This window comes from Typopeltis vanoorti, chromosome 1 (genome assembly GCF_054136105.1).
Source record: "Typopeltis vanoorti isolate ZY-2024b chromosome 1, IOZ_Tvanoo_1.0, whole genome shotgun sequence".
In the NCBI taxonomy this organism is placed as follows: domain Eukaryota; kingdom Metazoa; phylum Arthropoda; class Arachnida; order Uropygi; family Thelyphonidae; genus Typopeltis; species Typopeltis vanoorti.
In genome coordinates this window covers 14,292,770-14,311,247 of record NC_143549.1, presented here as the reverse complement: position 1 = coordinate 14,311,247, position 18,478 = coordinate 14,292,770, and the positions used below count along the sequence as shown (strand labels likewise).

The window sequence follows — 18,478 nt, the reverse complement described above, 5'->3', positions numbered from 1 at the left end:
AATTCTTATTCAGTTTGTGCAACAACTCTAATACCTCCTCCTCATACACCTGAGTTTGCTATTTCTTCATCTAGTGAAGAGATAGTACAGAGCTGAATATTGCATACACCAGGTTTGATAGCTTTAACTAAACGAGCACTCATTAGTTGAACAACCTCTTTTGTTCAACTAATAAGTTGAAGAATGAAAAGAAACAGAGCCAGTTTCTTTTCATTCTCAGACTTTGAATAACAGTTGTGACTATTCTAGCCTGCTGCTTATAATTTTCATAAAACGGACATCATTCATATGCTTGCGGTATTCCTTCCACATCATTCTTTTCTTACAAATCTCTTGCTTAAGGTTGAAGTAATGCAGAAGTCATATTTTCATATACGAGTAGCCAAAGATTCAGAGTACTTTAATAATAAGGTGTGACACATTTTAGCTACTCGTATATGAAAATATGTCTTACTTTAATGAGACCCTCAATAAAGGTTGAAACCAGTCTGGGTAGTGACCCTTTCGATAATGCATAGCATTATCGAAAGGAGATGTGCTTTGTATTATGAGATACTAAGGTAAGTGATGTGGTGAAGTCTTTAGCTTCTTTATTTATACGAGTTGCCCCTGTCCTGAAAATAGTTCAGGTGCATACTTATTTGCTTACACTTAAATAAAGTATTAAACCAAGTGGAAAAACTTCCAACAACTTTCACTAATCCAGAGTATTTTAATAAGGTGTGTGATACTTTTTGGCTTTTCGTAAATGAAAATATGACTTCTGCATTACTTCAACCTTTGCATCACCTTTAGGTCTGGCTCCCACTGATGAGACCTCAATAAAGGTTGAAATTGGTCTGGGTAGTGAATCTTCCCATAATGCATAGCATTATACATGTCTGCAAGGAGATGTGTTTTGCATTATGGGACACTAAGGCAAGTGTGTGAAGTCTTAGCTTCTTTATACGAGTTTCCCCAGTCCTGAAAATAGTTCAGGTGCATACTTGTTTGCTTACACTTAAATAAAGGATTAAACAAAGTCTAAAAACTTCCAACAACTTTCTCTAATCCAGAGTATTTTAATAATAAGGTATGACACCTTTTGGCTTCTCGTATATGAAAATATGACTTCTGCATTACTTCAACCTTAGCATCACCTTTGGGTCTGGCTCAAACTGATGAGACCTCAATAAAGGTCGAAACTGGTCTGGGTAGTGACCCTTCCCAAAATGCATAGCATTATACATGTCTGCAAGGAGATGTGCTTTGCATTATGGACGACTCAGGCAAGTGTGTGTGAAGTTTTAGCTTCTTTATACAAGTTTCCCCAGTCCTGAAAATAGTTCAGGCACAAACTTGTTTGCTTACTCTTGGATAAAGAATTAAACCAAGTATAAATATAATTTCTTGGTATCTTTAATTTATAGTATAATTAAATGGATAAACTACCAACATTTGGAAAAGAGGGAATATGATTGCTGTTGTCTTGTCTTTTGAAGAGTACTAGATGCCACCTTGTGCTCCCCACACTGCCCTGGCCATGTCTATGATTCTGCTTGTATAGAGATGTTGTTCAGAATTAGGATCGATTTCTTGCAAGGCCGCTGCAATTGCTGAACATGCAAAGATGTGAGTGGGTGTCAGTTCAGTATTGGGGCAGTTGACTCTTCATTAGAAAATTGGATGACGTTGCCACATTAGTCACCTTGAAATCGGACCATAAGAAATTTGGTCAAGAGCTTCAAGGATCCAGGGGTTGCTGCGAAGAGGTGTGGTCGGACTCCCCCCCACCGGGATATGAATATCATAGAAATATGTTGCTGAAGGAGTTTTATAGAGTGAAGTCTGAAGAGATTTTCCAACAACACATGACCAGATGGGAAAGAACAAAAGAGGAAACTCCTGAAGTTTTGTAAGGACTATATTTTTGCTTGGAGAAGACAGTAAATGAATGGAGAAGGTTGTCAAAGATGATTTATCAGTGAATGAGTTCAAGAAGTAATATGATCTACATCGTATTGCCTTTGTTACTAACAAGTTATTATTGTTCTGCAAATCTGTAAATTGGTAAGTTCTGCAATATACTAGGAGGATCTTAAATTGTATAATCTCTCTGCTTTGGAATATTGCTTTCCACATTTGGGATAATGCAAAAAAAACTTAAATTTTTATGTAGTTCCCCAGAAGAGGATAAGATTCATTGGTTACTCCTTCTCTAGATTTATTCCAATCACTTTAAATGTTTGGCTTCTGCCTTATAATCTGTTGAACTGTTCACTATTGTTCCTCAGTTTCCTCCAAAACTGTAAGAACATGAATATTTGCTGCTCAACTATCCAGATGAAATCTAACAAACCAACTTCTCTTCCATTCCATTGTCCTTTGAAACAGCCTTCCTCATTCTATTGTTCCCAAAGACTAATTGTTAGCTGTTTAAGAAACATGTTTGGCTTGGAGATAAAAATCAATAAATTGTTCTTAAGTGTTCACTGAGACATATTCTGAACAGACCTACTCAGGCAATGCAACAATTTCAGCACTCTTATTTTTTTGTTTGTTGTGCTAAAACTGCACATGTAGAGCTATAATTCATATATTTGTCATTACACCTTTGTTTTATCTTATTAGTCTTCTCTTCCCACCACTATTTCCATACTTGCTCATGGCCATACCAATTTGTTTAAAGCTATTCAAAGTAAATTTCATTCTAGTTACTACATTAAGGCATATCTTTTATTCTACTTGGAACACTTATTCTTGTATCTGTCTTTCTAACATCTTTCCATAAATCTTTCAAACCTCCTCGAATGACACTTGCTATATCCTGCCACTCAACTATCTGACTATCATTAACACTACAAGTTAACTTCTCATGACCATTTTCAAAGAAAGTAAAGCAATGATTTATCTCTTTGTGAATCAGATAGCACCAACAGTAATTAAGGTTCTGTACTCTGTTGTATGGTCATTAGCAGTGAAGACTTGAAAATTTCATGCTAACTTGTGACTTGTTCTTTTATTTATCTCAGTATCGAATTCATAATTGATTTGAAGACAGTGCTTTTTCTTCCAAAGTGCATGAAATATATTTTATGTTAAGTATTGTCTTGTCATTCCTTGTTAATCAACCACGAATAACAGAAAGCAGAAATGTAAAGTATACTGCAGGGATCTGCTCTCTTCCTCAACTTGTTATTCTTCATTGGAAATTTATTTTTCACTTGGTTAGAATATAATAAATTTAGTTTAATCCTTTATCCAAGTGTAAGCAAACAAAGTTCTGCAAGGAGATGTGTTTTGCATTATGGGAGATACTGAGACAAGGAGTGATGAGAGCTTGGTCCACCTTTGCTCACAGTTGCCTGGTGTTGCACTACCTTACCTCAGTCTTGAAGATATTTTCAGGTGCAAACTTTGTTTGCTTACACTTGGATAAAGGATTAAACTAAATTTATTATCTTCTAACCGAGTGAAAAATAAACTTCTAACATCTTTCTCTAAATCCAGAGTAATTCAATAATAAGGTGGTACACCAGTTGGCAACTCCTATAGGTAAATATGACCTCTCCTGTTGCTTCTGCCTTAGTATCTCCACGTTTGGGTCTGCCTCCCACTGACGAGAACTCAAAGGTTGAAGCCAGTCTGGCTAGTGGATGTCCACAAGGAGATGTGCTTTGCATTATGGGAGATACCGAGACAAGGAGCGATGAGAGCTTGGTCTACCTTTTGCCTGGTGTTGCACTACCTCACCTCAGTCCTGAAGATATTTTCAGGTGCAAACTTTGTTTGCTTACACTTGGATAAAGGATTAAACTAAATTTATTATGTTATTCTTCATCTATTAAAACAATAATTCATGTTGAAATGTTTTGGAGCAAAGAAACATGAATGGAAATATCCGTTATAACAACTTCCTCAGATTACTTAACCATCCTCTCCCAGTTGAATCTTCTTTCAAACCACTTGATCATGATCATGTCAACTTTATCACTGGAGGACAGTCAGTTGCTGCTTCTTCCATCCATCCAGTTTCACTCTTCATTAGCAATAATTCTTACAAACTGCATTTCTTACTTTGCACCCTTTCTTTATTCGTCATTATCGTCCTCAGTTGATCTTTCAATCTGTCATCACACTCTTTCTCATATTAGTAGTAATAATTGTTGGTTGGTTGTATTTGTTAAATGATTTCTTCATGTCTGTAATTTTTCCCAGATTTTTTCTTATGACATATTTCTTTGAGATACTGGCTTCTGATCTAGTCTTGTTTTTAAATTTATTTCTTAAAAAAAAAAAAAAATTTAAATTACATTCAGGAGGCCAATAGATTTGCCTAAGGTGATTCTTGTAATGTGTCACTATAAAAAGATAAAATTTTTGGTTTTTAGTTAGCATTAATGTGTAATTTGCTATATTTAGTATATAATGGTTTTAATTCAGCGTGCAGGTTTGTGTGTGCGCGTGCATGTTGCACACATGCAGAATCTCTCTGCAGGCTTTGTCATATAGTTAGTTCTCGACACATGACCATTCATATGTACAATGGCCATCCCATTAACACATTCATCAAATACTGCCTCACTCCTGCAAACCATGGACCGAGGTGTTGCTGCTGTCTTCAAGCCATATTATTAAACTTTCGGATGGAATACAATATCTTGCACATGCAGCAGAATGGTGTTTGGAAGAAGTTGCTGAAAATGTTATTATTTTGGTAACCTCCATGGAATCGATACTAATCGTGGGAGGCCCACTCAACCAGCAGCATATCTGTCATAATGAGCTTTAAAGTTATTTACGTTACCTGCATTCACAGTGCAGGTAACGCAAATAATGTTGAGCGGAATGAACTCTGGCAGTTCATTCCGCTCAACAACTCTCCATGCAAAAAATACTCCTCACACCCTTCTTCACCACATCTTTATACAACTATCAGGGATGACCTCTCGTTCTTCCCATCTTAACAGTATTAATGTGATAACATCCCTTAACTAACTTTCCCTCAATTGCTCTTCATTGCCAACATTCCATAGTCCTAATATCACTTTGGTCATTTGTCTTTGAACCCTCTCTAGTGTTTCTGCATCACAATGAAAATCAGGTAACCAAATCTGAACACAATAATCCATATGTGGTCTGATCAATGTCTTATATAGAGGCGCCACCACACCTCCTTATCTATACATGTCAATATACTTTTTTATCATAGCAGCAGTACAATGTGCAGTCTTTCCAACACTTGCAACAGGCTCTTGGAAATGTAGTCCACTGTCTACCATCACTTCAGGAAGTGGATGAGATTTAATCTCAAATCTCATCCACTTCCTGAAGTACAGCTTTAACAAGACAGTATGTAGCCTTATATCTCTGTAACCCAACACCTTGCATTTATTAATATTAAAGCTGTAACCTCACTCATTTGTTCATGCTAAAAGTCTATTCAAATCTTTCTGTAGAGAATTAACATCAGCATTACTCCTGATAATTCTGCCTAATTTTGTATCAGCAAACATTTGAAGATCCCCAGTCAGTTAACATGAGATAGCATTAACAATTAAGTTAAACAGTAGGGACCCAAGAACAACCCTGAGGCACACCACTGGTCACCTTCCTTTTCTTAGGCATGGCTTCATCATGCACAGCTTGTTGTAGCATTCAGAAAGCCAGTCTCTGATTCATCTATTCCTATCCTCTGCAGCTTGTACACCAACTTATGTGGTAATCTATCAGGTGCCCTTTCAGAGTCCAAGAATATCACTGTATGAGGGGAAAGAGGCTGTAAAGCTCTAATAAACATCTAGAACAAAAATGATATTAAAGTAGCTGATATAATCACAAGAAAGAACATATCTTAAAACTCTTTAAACCCCATGTTTCATCAAATTGTAATAACTTCTTATTTTTCTTTTAGGATATATAAGAAGAACTGCTTTAATATCAGTTTTGTTCTAGGTGTTTATCAGAACTTTTCAGTCCCCCTCATATGTTATTCCTTTATCTCACACATTTGTCACCTTATAAAACATATGCAGATTGATAAAACAAGACTTGCCTTTCACAAACCCCCCATTCTGACCATCATAAAGAATCTACAAAATGGAGAGATTTAGCAAAGTAAAAGAATGATGCAAGTTGCAGTTGCTTGCTACAGATAAATTTTACATAAAAGGAAACATATGCATACTAAGTTGGACATAAAGTGCAAATTTTTTAAAGTAGCCCATTTCTGGTAAACCATCTTCAGAATGCTTTGTTTCAGTTCCTGAATTTGAAGAATTTTTGTTGATTATGCAATCTCTCTTACCTTTTCTGATGAATTATCCAATTAATAGAACAACTCGGAAGAATTACTGTTGCTTTGTATGTTTCCATCTGATTATTTGACTAGTACTTTTCTGTACTTGAACTATATAGAAGTACTATCCATTCATGCTTTATTATGTATACAGAAATATTGTTATAATTTGAATGGGCAGAAGATGTTGTCAGAATTGGTTGTGCGTGCTTCATCTGTGAATGAGTTTAAGAAGTATGATAGGTATTGTGTGAATAGTGGTTAGTGTGTCGATATGGGGGGGGGGGTCTCCTGCAATGAAATTTGTTAAAAATATAACAAAACACTTACACATTTTAGTATTGAGGTATATTAATTGTTAACATATCCCTGTAGTTCGTATAATTATTTCTGACTTATAATGGGATCATTGGAATGGAACCCCACCATAAGTTTAGGACTATCTCTGATATTATATGTTAAAAAAAAAAAAAAATTGTGCTATGGATTGGATTGACAATAGGAATCAAAACCTTTCTGTAACTCGAGCAGTAATCATGGACATGACCAAGTCCTTGTTTAATGAAATAAATGAAGAAACTGGTGGAAAAGAGACATTTGTGGTAAGCATGGACTGATTTTTCTAATTCCAATATATGAAAAAAATTCACAATATTAAATCAGATTTATGTACTGGTGCCTTGGATGTTAAGAAATTTTATTTGCCTTAACTCTACATCCGTTTTGCAACCAGTGGACCAGGGTATCAGTCCACTCTTCAGAAGGATTATCAAGGCAGTGCAGGCATCTGACTTTTTGTCTGTGGAAGACTACTGGAAGTCCTTTAATATCGTTAAGTGTATGAACTTTGCAACAGTCTGGAAGAAGTGTCAGTTATGTATGAATGGTATCTGGCCTGATGCAATTCCTGACTTTTTGGATTTGAGACTGTTTCAGAAGCGGCTGATGTGTCTAAAATATCTAAGACTGTTCGCATTGGGAATATTGATATTGACACTGATATCACTGAGTTTCTAGAAAGTCATGGAAAGCCACTTTCGAAGAAAGATTTGGAAGAGCTGACATTAAAACTGGCTAAAAATGAGGAGAATGAAGTGCACTCAGGTTCCTCACTACAGACACTTAAATACCTAAATACACTTTAGCACAGATACAAACTGCCTGTGATGATGATCCTGATTGGGAATATAGTTCTTCCATCCATAGAACTGTAACAAATCTCTGCAACCACATTATAACCATTATAATCCTTGTTGCAGTTCTTGACCAAGAAGGACAAGGAGCCTTTTGATCCAGATGACCCTCAACCACGCTGATTTCTTTAAAGCTTCTCTATTATGCCATTATATTTTTACTTTAATTTATAACTTATTGTCTTAGGTTATTTCTAAACATTATTTATGTAAAATAATTATAAAATAACTTGAATCTTTATAAAATTGCAAAATATTAACTTATAGTGGTCAGTTTTCATACTGAAGGAACCAATCACATTTGAAACATTATAATTTTACTTCAATGTATGAACGATTCATTTTACAGACAGCATGCTGGGAAACTAATCTCTTCATAAAATGAGGCCTTTCTATTTATCAAAAATGTTTCATATCCACATTATTTCTATAATATCCAAATATATGCATCCATATAAAGATGCAAATTATGGATGTGTAGACATGTCAAGGCTAGTATGATGGTTAATTCAACTGGTTGTGTTAATAACATTATGCATTTTAAGCTGCAGCAGTTTTAAAAGACTAAAAAAAAAAAATTATTATACATGCAGTGTAAATAAGCTCTGTTCATTCAGTAGTTATCTCTAAAAAAAAAAAAATTAAACATTATCATTGAAGAAACGACTGTTTAACAAATTGGATTCATGGGCAGAATAGAAAAACATACACTGTACAGTGGGATGGGAGGGCTCTAGCATCATCCTTAGTGTCAGTTGCCACACGTTTCTCAGATAAGTCTTTCATTTTAGTACATTGGCAATTTTCTTAAATATAATTCATTGTATTTTCTTTCTTTTTATTGCAATATTTGTTTCTTTTTTTTCTTTGCGATATTATTTCAAAAGCGTTCTGTGTTGTGGCACCTGATGTTCGGACGGGGGACACTGATCAGGAGCAGGATTTAGTGTAATGTAGCGTGTGTTTCATGGATTCATTACTGACAGTGAACGGTTCGGGATATGAGGGTAAGAATGGAGAGAATGTTTGTCAGAAATGTTTTGTTAGCAAATGCAAGAAATGTGATTTATGTCAGTAGCAGAAGAATGAAGTGACAGATATTAATAATGTCAGGATTGTGGAAGTGTGGAGAATGTAGTGGAAACTGATGATAGTGCATGAGATACAAATAACAGTTTGAAAGAAGTGGTTTGAAGTAATAATGTGGATGACGAAATGCAAGCATAGAAAGAAATTGTACGTGAACTCCTACACAGGACAAATCATGAGCTTGAGACTGGAGAAACTATTGCTGTGTGGTACAGCAGGAGGGAGAATGAAAGAAATAAGGAATGGGAAAAGCATAGAAGTGAGAGAAAAGATGTAGTATTGTATAGAGATTCCATGATAAGAGGTACACTTAATGAGAAAGTGACGAAAACATATTTACCAGGTACAAAGATAAAGGAAGTTATTGAAACTGTAAGTTTGCAGAAGAAAGAAGTGAGTGAATTTCATGTTTTGGCAGGCACAAATGATTTGAATGGTAAGAAATATGCAATGAGAGAGGATATGAAAGAGTTGTTAGAAGCAGAAATAAAGAGTAAGAAAGTCTTTGTGAGTCTGCCGCCTCAGTATGATTGGACAGAATTGAGAAGAGCCATGATTGTCAACGAGAAGATTGTGCATGGACTGCACTTGAATTGTTTTGGAGTTAGATGCTTGGAGAAAGTGTTGTTTAGTTCGAGTTTGGAAGTCAAAACCAGGGTAACTAGAGATATTAGGGGGAAATCCATCAAGCACATGTCTAGCCACCCTGGACAAATGAGTGGGTTTGCAGGAATGATTGTGAAAAGCTGGGTGTGCAGTTTTCCAAGTTTCTAATCTGAATGAGCAGGTAATGACGTTATCTAACGGTAATCGTGGGCCCAAGGAGGAAATTGAGATGCATGTAGATGAATGCCTGAATTATCAGAAAAAAAAAAGGAAAGGCGTTTTTGGCATTAGCAAGACCTAGTTGTCAGAGAATGCTGTACTTACAGGGATAGAATATAACAGATATATTTTCAGAGAAAATACAGGAAAGAGGGCAGGAGGACAGATATTATTAATGATCTACTGAAGAACTTCATCTGGCAAAAATAGAAGTTAAGGAATACATCATGAAAATTATGGAAACAACTACCATGTTAGAGTAAAACTTTAGTTTAATATAAACCAAAATAAACACTCTACATTTAGATCTTCACATTAAGGTCATCATCTGGGGGTATACACATACACACAAAGAAACAAGCTGCATTAGTCTACATGGCATGCTAAAGTTACTGACCAACCATTACAACTACTGGCCTGATCTGTGATGGGGGAGTGGAAGATAATAATAGGACTCTAGCTTTGATGTAATAAGTTTTTTCTTTTTTTCCACCAGAGGTCAGGCCAATAGTTGTAATGGTTGGTCAGTAACTTTAGCATGCCATGTACATTGTAGTGCAGTTTGTTTCTTTGTATATATGTGTATACTCCTATAATTTTAGGATATGCTTTCTTATGATTATGAATTTCATTATCATTGTATTTATTGATGCATTTTTAATATTCATTAATACTTTATATAGGTAACAATATTTATATATTTCACTCCGTTTGAGAGTGGCATGTGTACCCTGTACATGTGACAGTGATTAATTTATGAATATTGGGAGGTTTTGCACATCTGTATAATTTTAGGATATGCTTTCTTATGATTATGAATTTCATTATCATTGTATTTTATTATTGTATTATCATTGTATTGATGCATTTTTAATACTCATTAATACTTTATATAGGTAACAATACAAATGATCAATCAACTGGTGGCCAAAATTTCAGAACAGCTACCTAGTCTAGATCCTAACGAAGAAACTGAGCAAATAAACAAACATTTTCAGAATACCATAGATCACTTGAAGACTCGTAGTGATGCACCAGAAGGAGATGGACCATCATATGCAGGGCTTAATCTATGAGTTTTGTATGTACATATTAATTGATCACTTTTCTGTATTTTTTTGTTTAATATGAATGTGTTAAGTTTATTTGGATGAATTTCATTATCGCTGTCCAACCCTGCTAGTCAGAATTAGCATTGAAAAGTTTCAAATTTGGTCTTCAGCTCTGGATTATCTAATTCTTAGCCATGCTTGCTGCTGCTAAACATACAATGGGTTTCAAAACTTTCTTTGGTGGAATTCACATAAAATCCACAACTCCAGTTTAAACATCTCATCATGCTTTAAAGATTTTGCAAAAGATCACCTGCTCTTTCTCTTTGTGATTCTTATCATTAATTGCTCTTTCACTGCTGAAACTCAACATAGGGAAGAATTCAACATTCTATTCTATGTATCCCAATATCCTATGCTCATGATATTATTATTATCGAGGCCTCCATGGAGTCAAAACACTCATCATGAGAGTTGGTTTTTAGGAAATACAAAGTCTATCATACCACTCCTTGAACCCATTAACCATCCCCACTCCAACCACCCTCCATGCAAAGAAACCACTCCTCACCCTCTTGCGCACAGCCTCCTTTCATAACTTACAGGGATGGTCCCCTTGTCATCGCTCCTTCCTGCAAGAACTCTCCAATGTCTACCCGGTAACTGCCTCTCAACAGTTTAAAAGTCTCGATCATATCACCTCTCCTTCTTCTATCCACCAAACTCTGCAGTCCACATTCCCTCAGTCGATCCTCATAACTCGTATTGTACAGTCCTGAAACCATCTTTGTTATCTGCCTCTGTACCCTTTCCACAATCAATTTATCCCCTTCAAATCCTGGGGACCAAATCTGAGAACAATAGTCTTAGTTTGGTCTGATCAGGGCCTTATACAATGGAATGATAACTCGTTTTATCTCTGCAGGTCATAGTCCTTCTCAGTATTGCAGCAATCCTCTGAGTTACCCTAACCACACTTTGCATTATGCTCCCTGAATTTCAGTTTTCTATCAATCATCACCCCCAGATCTCTTGTCTCCCCTACCTCCTCCAGTGCAGCTCCTCCAATCAAGTATGCATTCTCCCATCGATGGATCCCAAACCTCAAGACTTTACATTTTGCTGCATTGAACTGACACCCCCATTCATTTGAAAATCTGTCTAGTTTATTCAAATCCTGTTGCAGGGCTGCCACATTTGCACTATTACTGATAACCCTTCCTAACTCCACATCATCTGCTGCAAACAACTAAATGTCCCTTTGCAATCCATTGACAATATCATTGATATAAAGATTGAACAATACAGATCCCAGTACCGAGTCCTGTGGAACCCCACTTGTAACCTTCTCCTTCCTTGATATTGCCTCATCATACACAACTCTCTGATACTTATCAGTCAGCCAATCCTGAATCCATTTGACTAACTCGACATTTAAACCCACGTGCTGCAACTTAAATATCAGCTTATCATGTGGCACCCTGCCAAACGCCTTTGCAAAATCCAAAAAAAAAAAAAAAAAATGGGTATTTGCCTTTCCCCCATCAACTGCTCTTGTCACTTTTATAAAAGACAATCATATTACTAAAGCAAGAGCACCCCTTAACAAATCCATGTTGATTCTCACAGATAACATTACCCTCATTTACCCAGTGCTGTATATAGTCCCTCAGTAATTTCTCTAAGATCTTAACAACTACTGATGACACACGAACAGGCCTATAATTAGACACAATTACGTCTGCTACCGCCTTTATGCAGCGGCACTGTCTTATCTTCCTTCCATTCCCTGGGTACCAAAGCCAGGTCAACGGAGCTGTCAGTTCTTTAGCACATTCTCTCAAAACCCGTGGTGAAATACCATCCAGTCCAACAGCTTTATTGGTATCCAGAGTACTCAGTATTTGGAACACACTCTCCTCTTGCACCTCTAAACCCTGATCCTGCCCTATCCCTCTAGTATTAAAACCTCTTCCAGGATGAAATAGTCCAATAAAGTGCACATTGAATAACTCCACTATGTCCTTTGCATCAGTCACTCTATTCCCATTTTTATCTTGCAATGTCATTCTTCCACAATCGTTTCTCTGCCTACTGGCCACATAGCTAAAAAATTCCCTAGGATTTTCTTTGGATCTTAGTGCCAATCTCTTCTCGTATTTCAGTTTTGCCTTCCTCACCATTCTGGTCATTCTCCTGGCCTGCGTCTTATATTCTTCGTGTATCTGAGAGGGGTACCTCTCCTTGTATATCTTCCATAATCTCTTTTTCAACTGCATCCTGTTTGATATCGTTTGTCATCCACTTTACACCAAATTGTGTCTGCTTCTTCACCCGTGGAATACAGCTTGCTATTGCTGCTAACAAATATTCTTTCACAATTTCCCAAGCACCAATGATGATATCCTGGCCTTCCAATTCTGCCCTCCATGGAACTGACCCTAGTTGATACCTAAGACTACTATAATCACCCACCTTATAATTCCACATACGTTCCCTTTTTTCTGCATGTCTGTTCATCTTCCAAGTCAAAACCACATGGTCATTCTCTCCAAGTGGTGGGAGAGATGTCATCTCGCTTATTATCTGCTCTTCTGATGCTATGACCAAATCAAAACTCTTGAACCTCATTTTCTCTCCATCACATGCTGCCGAAGACATTTGTCCCTCAACAATTCCAGAAATTCTATTCCCTTCTTACTACTTGAATTTTCATCTTCCCAGCTTATATTGCTGTAGTTAAAATCTCCCATAACAATCATTCTTCTTGTACTTGCCAAGAAGAATGCTTCACTCTCTCATTCCCTCTCCTCTACTATTCCCATTCTCTCCTCTTCTATCATTCCCATACATTTCTCTCATTCTGTCTCCTCTACTTCTCCTCTTCTAGCATTCCCTTTCTCCTACTGTTTCTATTCTCCCTTCTAGCATTCCCATACCTCTCTCTCCTTCCCTCTCTCCTACTGTTTCCATTCTCTCCTCTTCTATCATTCCCAAAATGCTCTCCTATCCTTCCCAAAACTCCCTCTCTCTCCTACTCTGATTGCCTTGCATTTATCTCTTCCATTCTTCTCATCTCATCTTTCATACTTCTCCTCTCATTCACAAGACATTCCATCTCTTCTTTCAGCCCATCTATCTCCCTCTGCAAGTCAGTCATTCTAAATCGAAATTAACTCTCCCAAACAAAACCATCTCCGAAACTTTCACAGTCGCTAATGCCTGCCACACTATCGACTATTAGTTTCTCATTCATATTTTTTTCTTCATTCTCTCCTATCACACTACTTGTCTTCCGATATTCATTTCCTGTGCCTGGAGCAACTAGGTCAGTTATTGATATCTATTTCATTTATTTCCTCCCATTGCCTGCATTTCGCTGGGGCAGAGTGTTTTCTCTGCCCCACCAATATCATGCATGAGCTTCATGCCCATCTTTATTTGTTCCAGTTTATGACTTATTTCCAGAGCTATCGAGAGAAACCTTCGGGCCCTTGACAAGTCTGTGGTCCGGGCCCCACTTAAAAAAAGTGCATCACTTTTCCTTAATAAAAAAAGTCATAAAACATTAAACATTTATTTAAAAAAGTGTACAATAAATTCAAAATTCGATACATTACGTACCTTACAAAATACAAACATTAAATATACAGAGAATTTTTAAATTTTTATTGCCTCATCCACTTCCTCACTTTATGGTTAGCGAAATCTTTAATCATCTTGTCGTAATCAATTTTCATTGCCAGGTCATGTTCTATTGATAAGCTAAGCCGTTTAATCTTTCCTGGAGCGCTGATGATCTACTGAAGCTCTTTATTGCTGAAAGTTTACTAAACGCTCTTTCACCTTCTGCAACTGTTAATGATATTGTGCAAAAAATTCTTATTGAAGTACATATTTCGGGAAAAACACCATGAAGTTGAAATTTATAAATAGTATTTAATAAATCTAGTCCTGGTATAACAACTTTAAACATGGTATTATAAATCTTTTTTATGTGATAGATTTCGTCTTTCAGAGATGATGTTAAGTCTTTCGAATATTTATTTATTAAATTATTGCACGAGTCAGAAATTTCTTGATGATACATTGTTTGAAAATTTAATATTGGTGAAAATAAATTCCGAATGTTTTTTAAAGACATGGAACACATGTGAAGTTGCGAAATAATTGTATCCAGTATAACAAAATATACAGTTCTTTTAAAATGTCCTTGTGTATCATCCCCATCTGCACCTTCTTCATCTGCTAGCTTTATTTGCTTCACTTTCAACCGTTTTTCAACATTTGGGGTTATACCCAATTCAATTGCAACAAGTGTAACTTCAGAGAGAACATCTTGCCACTTATTTCTAAAATGTTAAGGTTCTTTCAGAAGAGATTCAACATATGCTGTTGCAATATCAATTAATATGGTACTAGATTGCAATATTTTATTTCATTCGTCAATGGAAGCTAAAATTTTAAACCAAATTGTTGCAAAAAAGTATTGCTTTGAAACTTGAAAAATATCTTTTTAGAGCAAGAGCTTCAGAATGACCTTCATTTGATAATTTCCCAATCAAAATTACATCCTCTAAAGCTTTTAAAACACTTGGAAGCTTCTGAGCAACCGGTCTAACCACATCGATTCTACAACTCCAGCGAGTTTGAGATAGACTATGAAGAGAACAGCCAGTTTTTTCTAATAAAATTTGCCATCTCATTGGGCTTCAGCTAAGAAATGCAAATAAATGCTCCAAGTTTCCAAAATATATTATACTTTCCGAACAACATGTAGCTGCATTTGTGCCCACTACATTCAGTGAATGTGCTGCACATGGAGAATAAAGAGAAGTTTCATTTTCTTTTTCAATAAAAAACCAAACACCTTTTATTTTTCCACTCATATTTGCAGCATTGTCATATCCCTGAACTCTGAAGTCTTGTATGTCAATTTCTAGTTAATTGAAGTGTTCTAATAATTTTTTTGCTATTTCTTCTCCAGTTTTATGATAAAAATCAAGAAATTCTATAAACCTTTCAAGAATTATCCAATTTTGAGTTAAAGAATCTCTGAAAACATATCGTAGTATTAAAACATTTTGTTCGATATGTGACGAATCTGGAGTTGAGTCACAAATTATTGAATAATAAATGGACTTCTTTCTTTCGCTTAAAATTTTGTTTAATACAAAATTACTGCAAATGACAATGAATTCATTTTGAGTTTGCCACGATAAATAATGGGCCTGAAATCGTTGGCCAGTGTTTTGAGATTCTTTTACCTTTTTGTAAATGTTCTTTTAGTATGGGATCATAATGTGCAACTAATTCTCATATCCCCAGAAAGTTCCCATTTATGTGGCTTACCAATTTGTTGATTAGAACCACGAAATGATAAATTTTTGGACACTAAAAATAAAATTACATGAAGCAACCTTTTAAGCAATTCGTAAAATTTTTTTGTTTCGTTAATAACTAAATTTTCCATTTTGTTGTTTACTCCGTTACCAGTTAGAGATCGTTCTAATTGCCTCCAGGATAAGTAGCACTCTTTATGAGATCACAATTTTTCATGATTAGGCAAACGTGTATATAACATTTGCCACTTTTGTTTTGGAGAACAAAACCCTTCTGATTTACTTAAATCGCTGACAAGTTTACTTTTTGTATCATTGCTAAATAATAGGCAGGTAAGGTAACACAATATAAGGCTTGTTTGCTTGAACTCTAGCATAACCAGTCTCAAACTAACTGATCATGGCCATTTGATAACAGAATAAAGTAAATATGAAGAAAATTTTCTACCTTTACAATCTTTTGGCATTAACTTCATCATATCATGTAACTCAGATTCGGATTTTAGTCCTTTAACAACTATTAATTGTCAATGTACATCACTAAAGAAATCTAGCCAAGTAGCTAGATCTTCGTAATTTATAACTTCGGTAGCTTCTAAATTGATAGTCGCTTCAGCTTCACCTCCAGTTGAAGTAAATTCTTCATATATTAAATCGTTGTTACCAACTGCATTGGTTGTAGTGCTGATTGTTGCTTCAATTCCAGGTCCAAGCAACATTTTTTCTATATCTTGAAGGTTAAATTGTCACTAGCGTCTATTTCAGTGTTCACTTCAGAGTTAGCTGCTGTAGGTCCAGGTGAAAAAGATTCTTTATTACTTTTGTCAGCAGTTAAATTATTAGCACATTGTTTACTTGAAATTTCAATATCTTGGTGTTCTTCCGTCTTCAAATATTTCAGTAGTAAATGCTTGTTTTTTAAATCTTCTTTTGCCTTCTCACGATCCCTTTTCTCCTTTCATTTTTGATTTCCAGATTTATGATGATACATTTCTGTTGATCAAATTTTTATTATTAAAAATATAATTTTAATAATTAAAAAATCAAATTAATAAGAATACGTAATTTCATTTTTTAGCGCACGATCTACACTATACAGTTGCACACTTTACAAATAATAACAAGAACGAAGCGTTCTGGAAGGGAACGTTACTCTGAATGCAATTACTAGCTAGTGCAGCCAACTGGAAAACAACCTTGCACGAACGCCTATTGATGTCATCACCCGCTATAACTACAGCGATCTGCACTGAGAGAATCAGTATCTTCCGGACACTCATGGCAAGCTAAAGAGCGTAGCCGTCTGTCTAAAACAAAACACAGTATCATTCTCGATATGCCATTATTATTTATCATTGTTGTATTATTACGAGAGTTAAAACTATACATTATAAACACAGTTATGTGACACGTCGGGGCCCGACGGTCGTGCCCGTGACAAAAGTCTCAGATGTCACCCCCCTCTCAGCGGCCCTGCTTATTTTTGTAAAGCATCCTAACAAAATGCCTTTGAAATGCTATTCCATTATTTCCTTCCTTACCATGCTAGTCACTTTGCTAACCTTAGCTTTGTACTGTGCTTGATTTTTCTTTCTTCCTTGCTCTTCTATGCTTTTTTATGTACTCTATTTAATCAGAATTGCATTCCTCCTGAATATTTATGCAAGTATAAGTGTGTGGAAAAATTATTGAACAAAACTCATTCCATTACAGACATTTCAATGAAGCACACTTCCTTTTATCGTTGTAAGAACAGAGAACATCTCTGTGACATAACACATTAAATAGAAGCTGTTTTCTTTTCACTGCTAAGCCTATACAGTATCAAACAAAATAAATGCATGCCTATTCCTCAATAAACAGGACCCAATAATCAAGATGAATACCAAAGGAAGCTTAACTAATTTGCAATAAAACTGAAATTATAATTTTAGCTAGATAACTGAAGTTTCAGACTTTTTTTTTTTGGTTTGTTATTACTAAAATTATGTAATATTTAGTTGTAACAAAAATATAGTATGAATATATATATATATATATATATATATATTTAAATATTTAAGTATTTAAATTTTTTAGATGTTTATTGCAGTTTATTCAGATTACTTATTGGATTGATTTCCCTTTCTTACAGGATAGAAATTAAAAATTGAAACCATAAAATGTGGAGGATTTCCCATCTACATGAGATACAAAAATACAGTCTTATTCACTTCATTTTCAGCTCCTTGGCAGGTGAACTGATGTGCAGGCTGAACATTATTGTGCAATTTTTTTTTCCCTCCCCGTTACATGTGTGGGGGAAAAAATGGGAGATGGGGGTCTTCAGTACTTCATGTTGCATTAGACAACATAAACAGGCTTATGTAAAATAAATTTTCATCATGAATGTGGTGTCATTTGTTTAACATATCAATGTGTGATTTTTTTTTTTTTTTAATCACTTAAATTACACCATGTTCATTTATGTTATGCATTCCAGTTTTTTTTTTTTTTTTTTTATTAAATGTTCAGATTAGTTTGGGTAGACTTTTTTATATTATCTGTAATATATGTTAATAAAATTAGTGTATATAACATATATATATATATAAAAATTATATTCATATTCCTCTTCCTTACATTCTATTCCAATTATATTCATATTCCTTACATTCCTCCTTTTCTTCCTATGTTTACATGCATATATAAATATTCAAG

The 18,478-nt window shown here is 35.3% G+C and overlaps 1 protein-coding gene across 1 annotated transcript in view; it reads left to right on the top strand.

The window, feature by feature from the left end:
- The window catches only part of Vps35 (Vacuolar protein sorting 35), a 377,835-nt gene extending 359,668 nt beyond the window's left edge, over positions 1-18,167 (top strand). Inside the window, exons 15-16 of the mRNA XM_090412498.1 lie at positions 10,281-10,465; positions 17,913-18,167. Coding sequence (XP_090268624.1) covers positions 10,281-10,460 — 180 coding nt within the window. The 3' untranslated portion in view covers positions 10,461-10,465; positions 17,913-18,167. The remainder of the gene's footprint in view (positions 1-10,280; positions 10,466-17,912) is intronic.
- The last annotated feature ends 311 nt before the right edge of the window (positions 18,168-18,478 follow it).